The following is a 10675-nucleotide window of genomic DNA, read 5'->3' as shown; positions in this document are numbered from 1 at the left end:
TGAGAGAGAGAGAGAGAGAGAGAGAGAGAGCCCTCGGAGGGTTTTATCTTCTTTTTTTTTTTCTTTTTTTTTTTTGGGCTGAAGAGTTTTTGAGTTCACAGAGATAAAAACACAAATCAGCATTGAGGGCGCTCTGAGCAGCAGCATTAACTGGTGTCTGGAAATTATTCTGGTTGAGTGTGAGAAGACTATGATGATTCATATTTTGAAAACTTATTTTCATATAGTAGATGGCTCTTAGTCTCGCCTCTAAGCATCAGATTAGTCAACAACAAATACAAAATAACATTCTACTGTAGGTGGAATAAGCTTATGTGACTGTCTTTTATACTCAATGTTTTGATTGTATGTGGGGATTTTTTTTAAATAAAATTGTGATTTCTCTTAAAATGGATTTGTTCATTGTGGTCTTCTGTTTTAGATTTCATTTGAAAGAAGAAAAAAAAAACACCTTTTCCCCAAAAGGCTAGATTGTTGGTTGATGGTATAAATATTATTCTATACATCACCCTTCCATTTAAATGCAGTCAAATTTACAACATGAGGGACTGGGACTCATCTGTAGTCTTTATGATGGGTCGTAAATATGCACCAAAGGCAAAGATTCAGACTTTCAGGATAGTGGGACCCTCTTATCGACCACGATAGACAGTCATAAACCTGACGCTTAATATTTGCAACTGCCTAACTGCATTAATGTGCTGAAAGCTGTGGGTGAGTCAGACAAGGAACAAACAAGGTTGAGCTGTGACGCACAGTGCTCTGCCCCACCTAGAAACTGCAGAGATGCTGGATGATCAATGCATAAGGAAAGTGGTAAGGGTCACTTTTAAGGATGCCGAGGGGGCAAACTGAACTCTGTCGCACGTGTGCAGTTCGGTGGAAAGGTGACAGGTCTAAAAGAGCTGTGTTTTCTCATTGTTAGACTGTTATTGCACCAAATACACCCTGGTTGTAAATATGTGTTGCATTCATACTGAAAAGCAGCCCCAATGAGTTTGGATTCTACAGTGCTGATAAGTGATTCCACAGTTTAAAAGGATTGGGATTATATTGTATGTATGTTTGTATAAAATGGTGCTTTGTAAAACATCTGGTATGTCAGCAGTGAAATGTCTCAGTTGTGTTACTAGAGGAGTTTGTATAATCTTTATAAAGAATTTAGGAAATATAAAAACATTCACATGATCCAAAATAGACAGCTGTCTAAATGACAGCTGATTTTTGGGTTAGGGATGTGAAGCTGAAGCTTGATGATAATCAGCTTCTAAATGTCGGTGTACTGAAAATACAGGTTCACAATTTCAAATCTGTCTTAAAACAGTAAAATATGAACATTGAAACAGGTTTTACTCGCTGTAAACATTCCTCCTGTTCATATTTAAATATCCGTTCTTAATGTAGGTGATGACAAAACCCACAGCCCTTATTTTGGGAAAAAATGTATTTCAAAGTTTAGCAGCTGAAAAGGAAAAGACTCAGGAAACACAACAATGGAATTTCTTAATAAACTTGTGGAAGATATCTATTTTTTTGCTTATTTATCAGCTTTAAATAAATCTTTGAATAAATCGAGGACTGGATTTTGTTAATCATATTATGAAAATATCTTCTTCTGGCCAATAAGAACATAAGGAATAATTACAGCAAGAAAACTGTATCAGCATTCATGTGAACATGTGACTGATGTTTTGAGACAAACTTGGAAAAATTGTGAACCTGCCCTTTAAGAGCAGGCTATCATGGACTGTCAGGACTTAAGAGTGCCAGCAGGACAGTGGGTGTACAGGCTGACTGAACATGCATGCTTTCCAATGAATGAAAATAGAGAAGGACTATTTTTCTTTTTCAGTTCTAACTATAACTCTAATGCTTTGAACAACAGGTTATAATTGTAACTCATATCGACTTGCTTCATTTTTCAATAAATGCAATTAATTTGTAAGAATAATTCTTTTGAAGCACATTGTATTGGCTTAAAACCGCTGCTCCACAAATTCAAATGCCACAAACTGACCTGATTGGAAGGATTAAAGTTTTTTAATTTATTTTACATAATTAGATCTGGATCAAAGCTTAGGTTTCAGTCTTTATTTAGTGAGAGATGAAAAGCTGTATCATGTCATGACTTGTGATGCATTTAAAGAAGCTCTATGACAGTGTTTGAAAGTGATTTAAAATGTAATGCCTCAGTTATCATCTTGCACCATGCATGTGTACAAAGAAACAAATATAAATTCCTACTTTTTCAAGTATTTACTGCAAAGTTTCTTGTAAAAAACAAAACACCTGTGTCCTTTGCATGCCAACAGTGTTGTCATGGCACCCAAGAAACCTACATGTGATAACCATGACAATGCAAGAGATGATGTAGTAAAACTTGAAGTTGCTCATAGTAACAGTGGAGATGTGATTATGCTCCATCATTTAATTGAGAATTTAAGCATGCATGATACATATGACCAGCCCTGCAGTTTAATGAACTGTGACCCAGTGTCTTCAGTGGTGATGGATGATGATGATGTTCATAGAAAAGATGTGTGACCTTCAAGTAAACTCCTGTATTTGTGTGACTCAGACCACCGAGAGAAGACTCCAGACAAGAAGCGGTTGGTTATATTTATTATCACAATAACTCAACAAACTGAGCAACTAGATATTGTAACAGGAGGAATACTTTGATTTCTTCATTGGTAAAACGGTTCCTTAATGACACACAAAAACCCAAAGTCTCAAGATAGATACAATCACTGTAAAGCTACATATGACACTACTGCACGCAGTATTTTAGACGTCTTCAATACTTAATTGGAGAATCACAAGCATGTCAGAAACACCTTCGTTACTCAACAACAGCTATGTGCATTTACATTGTGCTTCAGTCTCAGATTTAATGCGAGCAGCCCACATATGCTAACCTGTGCTTAAATTGTCTTCTTTTAAAAATGTATCTTTACAATACCGAGCACACGTAGCTATGCACAACACAGTGAACAAATACACAGGGACAGAGTGCAACAGCTGCCGGCTGCATCGTACTGCATGAATAATTTAAATGTGCAGTAACATTTTTGCCCACATTACCCCAACAGAACTGACATCCACTATGTCCACTACAACAAACAACAGTCACCATGTAATACACACACACACACACACACACAAAGTCTGTTCAGCAACACAAAAATGGCCACTTTGAGGGGAAAATCTGCTATAAAACAGAATAAATCATGCTTCCTGCATTTTCAGCTGTTCACTCTGCCTAGGACCTAGGTGAACATATTTTATCCAAAATGAAAAACAACAGAGCCAAGGCTTTCTTCATCATTGCCATTAGGAGGTAACTGATCTGATATTGACATTAAATGCAGGGTGAATTCAGGGAGGTGTGGGCACAAGTACCACAGTAAAATGTTTAAATTATTACAATGAACACCTCCTAAGACCATAACACGTGTCACTGATTGTTAAAGGAGCAAATCTGGGCTTTGTTCGATATGCTAAGGGACTGTTGGAAAATGATTACAGAGTGAGGGGAAAGACAGTCAGTTCTAATTATGACTTTCTGTGGAGCAATGTCTGCTATTTCTCTACAGAGGTATGTGCCAGATTTCAGGAAGACAAGGACTACTTTTAACTACATCTGTCAGCGTCTGTCACGATAGAACACTCAGTCAAGGCAACCCATCTCCCTAAGAAAGCATGACAGAGTTGGGTTGCATTGGCTGGAGTGACGTAAAGGTTGCATGAATTCAGACTGTTCAGCCGGAGGTGGCACTGCAAAAACCCAGACCGGTAACTGATTTAAGACCACATATGATAGTGGCCCAAAAGTGAAAAAAGAAGATTCCATGTGATTTGTGCTCACTGTTCAAAAAACAGATCTGAGTCAGATTTGGGCCACTTTTGCCTGCAGTAGCCTGAGCTTTCTTTTAGATAAAGGCAACCTGACTTTTTTAAGGAGAACAGGGTATGGTCTTTTATATTTCATTTCAGCCTTCTTTTCAATATAGTTAATAGTTAATAAATAGTTGCATAAAAACTACTTTCTGCAACATGGTTTTATTAACGTACAAACACATTAGAAAATTTTACACAATTCATATTATGTTGAATTGTTGTGGAGAAGATGTTTATGGGAGGGGGGGGGGTCGTCAAGAGGGTCAAGAGGAAGGTTCAGAGAAGGAGGGTCCAACTCAACCCTGGATCTCTTGTTTCTACCTTTGAATTAAAGTGTTTACATTCATAAATACAACACTCACGATATCACTACATTTTGACAATGGACGCTCTCAGTAAATGGTGTCATATTTCTATACAGTGAATATAACTACGTGCTGAAATATAATCCACAGAGAAAGATGATTCACAAAACAACTATATGGGGCTTTAACCCCTCAGACACATTAAGGATTTATCATTATTCAAACTCTAATCAAATCAAGATGTTTGCTGCCAATAGGTGATTCATAGATTATGTTTTTGTATGTTAGATGAGTTTATCTTCTAGCTGTAGAGAGTCATCACATAACATGATCACATTCTCCTGAACAGGGGAGGGTGACCAGTACAGAGCCCCCCCCCCCCCCAAAAGCTGAAACAGCCAGAAACAAAGTCCCTCCATTTCAAGGAAATCCTCTCTGTGAGGTTTCCAAAAAGTGGGCTTAGTGATCCTTTCCTTTTCAAAAGTTTTTATCTTGAAAGGGTGACATACTTTGCCTCCAGACCCCTTTCAGTTCTGACCTTTCGTGATCTTTCATGTCATAAGCAGGAGGGATTTCAAAGCATTAAACAACACTGCGCCCGTGGTTGCCTATTGTTGTTAAAACTTCCATGTGTGCCTCTGCTTGCAGAGCATCATGTTGAAAGTAACCTACATGCCTCCCTGTGGGCATGTCACTATAGCTACACCAGGCCAGTCTGCATGTGGACATGGAGCGGGTAGGGGTGGTAGACAAGTGGCGGCTGGGCCTGGGTGATGAAGTAGCTGCTGTAAATCGGCTCTGTTATATACGGAGCTGGCTGGTAGAAACAGGTGACGTTGGCTGTGTTTGGGATGGCGTTCTGCTCGCCCAGCACTCTCAGAGCCAGGACTGTAATCATATTGAGCGTCTGTCTCCTCTCGTGTCCCATCAAACACACTGTGCTCTCATCTATCACACGCCGTAGGGTCATCAGGTAGTCATACTTGCTCGCCTCCTCGTTGCCAATGAAGTGGCATTGCAGGTACGCCTCAATCTTCCGCTGCTGCTCGCTCACGTCAGGAAAGTCGATAAAGAAGCGGGAGCACATGTACCGCTCCAAGGACTTGATCTCTGTCTCGCTTGCCGGCCTGAAGTTCCTCACCAACAGGTCGCTGTACTTCAGGAGGCCCCCTCCTCGGATCTCCTCTGGGTTGTGGGTGGCAATGAGGCGGTGGCGGAGGTGATCCATAGCCTGCTCAAAGTCTCCGTACATGCACTCTGCTTCCACAGTGATAGTGGACTCACCTGCCCCCCATGAGCTCAGCCCACAGCTGTTTGGACCCATCTCTGCCAGCTCATGTTTCTGCCCGTCAACCTGAGGCTGTGTCGATACATTTGCTGCACAGATGTAGCTCTGAATCTCTGAATCGGGGGGCTTCTTCGAGCGTTTTGGCTTAACAGTTTGTTCCACAGTTTCATTTGAGACAGTCCCACCCTGAGGTGTGCTGGCTGGACTGTATGTGGGGACTGTAAGGGTGTCTGTGCTCTCAAAGGTCTCCTGCATGGAGCCTGGTACATTTGAGCAGTTAACTTCAGGGGTGTCCTGTAAAGGCGGCTTTGGCTGAAGTGGTTTGGGTATTTCTATTGGTGGAAACAGCTGTGTTGTAAGATCTGACAAATCAGTCAGTAAAGACCATTTCTCAGGGAGTTGTTGTTGTGGTTTATTGAGCATCTTCCGAGACATTTTTCGTTGTAATTTGGGTGAGGGGCAATAGTCCAGTACAATGTCCTGTGATGTGCTGCAGGTTTTTTTAGCTGGGGGAGGAAAGGAGAATTCAAGATGTGAATCTTGTAGGTTTGTGGTATTTTCAGTCCTGCAGATGTCAGTGTCAACTTTAAACTGAGTCAGTTCTTCACAGTGGACGAGCTCCTGTGGGACTGACTGTTCTGTACGCTCTGCGGACGCTGCCTGGGAAGTTTTTGACTCAGATAATTCTTCTTTTCTCTGAAGTTTTAAACATGCAGCATGCACCATCAGTGGATTCCTGACATCTGTAAATAACGTTTTAGGGGATGAAACTAAAGGATAATCAGTGTGAAACTTTCCTTTCTCTTCACCATCTCCTCCACATAGCTCAAACACAATGTCCTCCTCTGAATGAACATTCTCTATGATCTCCACTTTCCCTTTCTCCTGCTGAGACGTTAGCCCTGAGCTAATGCCTTCAGGTTTCAACGCCTGCTGTGTGCCATGCTTTCCATCTTCATGCTCAGCCTGTGCATGTGGAAGCTCTTCCTCGAGCACAGTAACGGCTTCACCCTGAGATGGACTTTCTCCACTGGCTGCCATTGTGGAGTCTTTTTGGCTTTCCTCTTCAGCAGCCTGAGGAACGCTCGATTGCTCTTGTGTGTTTTTTTCATCCTCATTGTGTCTTTTTGACATATTCTGAGCATTCAATGCCAAATTTCCTCCTTGTCTCCTTTCAGTCTCCCAGTAGGACTCCAGCATGCGGTCTAATATTATCTGGAAGGAGTCCACACTAAACTCAAACTGTCTTCGAAGGGCACTAACAAATCTAAGCCCCACAGTTTTAGCTCTGTTGTTGGACAGTGAGATAAGGCTCCATCTATCGTGCTCATTGAAGACTTTCACCATCTTTTGCACATATGCCTCCTTCATCGTCAGGCAGGTGATCTTCCGTCTGTTAACTCCACAAGGGAGGAGGTCTCTTAGGCTGCCTAGCACCACCTCCTTAATCACTTGGAAGTCCTCCTGCCTGGGCAGCTCCACTCCAAAAATGATGTCTAAGTCTCTGTAGCCCAGGCCGTGATCTCTCACCAGGACATGGCTGGCAGTCGCACCATTAAGGCGAATATCTTTAACTTGGATGTCTCTTTCCACCAGCCGATCCTTCACCACACGAATGATGTCTTTCGCTCTCACCTGCAATGTAGGAAAATTTCCTCGACCGTGAATGGGGATCACCTCGGTCAAGACTTTGTCCAGAGCCTGGACCTGCTCGTGGGTCAAGTGGTGAAACCTCTTCTCTGTGTGAAGCTCCATCGTTCGTACCTGTACGAGAGATCAAAGCAGTACAACAGATTAGAAAATACAATGTAACCTAGAAAAAAACAGTCTATCTTTTTACAGTAACATCATCCATTAGTTGTGCCCTTTTGTTTTCTGTGCAGGATGCCCTTTTCAAATGGCAGTGCGTTTTTTTCTTTACACGTTGTCTGCATCATCCGAGCGCCCTGTTTCCATCCCTCTCGCTGAGTATATTTTTGACTCATTTGTTTATTCCAAAGTCTATGCCTTTACAGACTTGGCATTAACCTTTTTGTTTTGCTCTGCTCCTGAAAGTCTCTTGCACAAATGCAGCCAAACAAATATGCATAATGTAGATATTTTCATCCGCTTTTCTCTCAGGATGCAATATGTGCTTCATTTGAAAAACAGAAACTGCTCTGACTCTCTTCACTATCTAACATAATGGGCAGAAACATATGTGAGCTCTGAGAACTGAGGATGTCTCAGTGATTAACTTGTTTGGTGAGCTACCGCTGGGTGGCAACAGCATCATAGCATATGGCGATGTCAGCTGAATGGCTTACATACTTTACAATAATTGCATAATAAACACTCCAACATAATCCACTGAGGATGCACTGCAGCTATTTTAATTTCCCCATGTAGTACTTCATAGTGAACTTGCACAAGAAGATTCAACAACAGATTAATTTGCAAATAAAAATGTCAGATTTACTTCTTTAACAGGTTGTGGTAGAGTATTTTACACATCAGTAGCTTGATGTGAAAATAATAGATAATTTCTTCAACTAGTCTAATGAAGAGAATACATTCGTAAGATGTGACTAGCTGAACTGTGGGTAAGATAAATGTTCCCCACTCCCATGATGCAAGTTTTGAGAGACATAATACAGCAACACATTGAATGTCACCAGCAGTTTCTCATGCCATTTTACTTACCACTAGATAAACATTAAATATTCACCATGGTGAAATTTCATCCATGATCATAGACCCCTCTGCTTGCTGCGTGTGACTCGCCTGTGTCAACCATCCACTGGCTCTATAAAGGACCTGTTTTTATTGCACATGTACACTCTGAAGTTGGAGTGCTGAATCTGAGCTTGTCATGCCAAACAATGCATTTAATGCTGTGGTTTACAGGCTAATAAACGGCACAATCTTGATGGATGATGTGTTTACTGCTGCTGTTTATTCTTGCTGTTAAAACATTGTACTTGTAAGAGGAAAAAAGTTACGTCATTGTTAATGCATGCTGACTCATTCACCACAGAGGCAAATGTCAGACTTTTAGCAGCCTTTAAAAGGGCCTTCATACTCTCAGATACGTTTATGACAACTTCAGGGATAAGAGATCAGTTAAAGATGAGGGAGGGAAAGTGGAGCATCCTCAGGGTGTTTTAAAGGATCATTGCTCTCATCATCCCATATACTATATGCAATAAAAGCTTGCTATAATGTTTTAGTCAGCATCAGCAGATACTGCTAAAATATAAAGACATTGATAATGATTAAACTTTTCATTTCATACATTTAACACCTGTTTTTGAGTTTTGAGGCAAAGAATTTAGAGAAATTGATCGCAAAAAAACGTTCAAGTGTATATTATATGGTTGTACCATTGTTTAGTTTTGTGTTTGAGTTAAATGTCCCTGTGACGCGAATCACCGCAGTCTCCTAAAGGCAGGGGAAAAAATGTGAGGATGCAGCAATTTTCACATCATGAAACCTTTGGTGCTTCACACATAACTTCATTACACATTCTGACTAGGAGGTCAAAGGTGATTCCTCTTAGTGTCATTATTATACAATTTACATTTACAAAAACCTGGTTAAATGTGATTATTTAATCAGAAACTGATTCCAAGAATGTGCTGATTGCGTAATTAGAGATGATCAGCCAATATAAGCTGTATTGATATTGGTTTAATTCAATTTTAAATAGGCTATTTAAAAAAAATGTATTCAATTTCTGAGCATTTTCTATGAATTGTTTAGACAAGATTTATTTAAAATAACATGCTGCATTTAATTAATTAAGCTTGACTCAATTTGAAAAAGATTGTTGTATATGTAGGCTATATGTATACATATACATATATATATATATATACTTTTTTTCCTTCTTTTAACTCAATAAAAAAAGTAGTCGGTCATCTTGATTTTACTGGTATTGTTTTCACTGTCCAGATCATGTAAACAGCATGTGTTGGGTGCTCAGCAGGAGCAGCATGTGTCAGTGCGGACGGTCATCAGAATACATGCGGTGGCAGTGACTATGGGGGGCCACAGGGAAGCGTGGCCCACAGCAGCCTCTAGTGAATCTCAGGGGTTACATCAACTCGGTCCTGCAGCAGGACTGTTCTCCACTTGGCTTCTTTATAGATAAGACTATATGAGTCATACAGCCACTGAATGAAGCACCGTTCATTGGCTCCTTCTGGATTTATTCCCCTGTGCGCAAAAACGACACAAAATGCACCATATAAAGCTGCTTAGGGTTGTGAAATTTAAAAAAAAAAAAATGGTTGAACCAGTAAGTCTGTTGGATGTATATGGCCAATATAGCATATTGCAGCCTGTAATTCAGCCTATGGACAGTCGTGATCTGGAGGCATACACATTGATACACATTTTCTGAACATGTGACCAACATTTTACACAGACCACTTTATTTATTCTTTAATGGGGTTTTTTATGTTGTCAAGCCACTTAACTTCAAATGTTGCCAATGTATTAACTAACTAGCTAAATTATCAATTAGTTGATATTGAGTCCAGCGCCTTTATTTCATGGTACAGATTGTATACTCGTTGCAATGAATGCAGCTCACAAGTTGACAGCTTGTCTAGGTTAAATAAAACAGTAACGTTGACGACGGGATAATACAGCAACAATATTTTTAAAAACTCACCTTGTTTGTGGCCAAATTAAAATGTTGTAAAGCCGGAGCAGCAGCACAAAACAAGAAAAACACACACACACACACACAGGGAGAGAGAGAGAGAGAGAGAGAGAGAGAGAGAGAGAGATATCCAACAGGTTTATCCGACCCCTTGAATAGGTTGATGCTGAAGTTAACACGGACAGTTTCCTCTCAGCGAAGGGGCACTGTTGTCATGGCAATCAGGCGTCACGAAATATGCGCTAAATCACGACGCTCTTTCTCTCCTAACTGCCAAGTGACGAGCACTCAAGTTGGCAACAAAACGCGGCGTTTTAGGGTCACTCAAACGCATCTTAACAGTTTAGTAAAGTTTGACTGGTATTGGTGGAGCACACGGCGATGTGTCTGAGGCTGAGGTACCGGCGTGCCACCGCACTGTTGCGGGGGTGAAACATCACATCAGACGGGAGTGAGTCATCCTCTCTCCCCGCCGTGCCGTGCTCCACACCGTAAATCTAATCATCCATCAGCCCCCTTTCCTTTCACCGCCCA

General features: G+C 40.8%; 1 protein-coding gene across 1 annotated transcript; it reads right to left on the bottom strand.

Moving 5' to 3' along the window:
- Positions 1 to 4905: 4905 nt before the first annotated feature.
- LOC128370936 (terminal nucleotidyltransferase 5C-like) lies at positions 4906 to 7248 on the bottom strand. The gene is made up of 2 exons (XM_053331119.1): positions 6644 to 7248; positions 4906 to 5479 (listed from the first exon to the last, which is right to left on the bottom strand). Exons 1-2 carry the CDS (start codon positions 7246 to 7248, stop codon positions 4906 to 4908), a joined length of 1179 nt encoding a protein of 392 aa, XP_053187094.1.
- Between the last annotated feature and the right edge of the window lie 3427 nt (positions 7249 to 10675).

Source organism: Scomber japonicus, chromosome 13, assembly GCF_027409825.1.
Source record: "Scomber japonicus isolate fScoJap1 chromosome 13, fScoJap1.pri, whole genome shotgun sequence".
Lineage (NCBI taxonomy): Eukaryota > Metazoa > Chordata > Actinopteri > Scombriformes > Scombridae > Scomber > Scomber japonicus.
The sequence above is the reverse complement of the archived record's forward strand: the minus strand, read 5'-3'. Positions and strand labels throughout refer to the sequence as shown.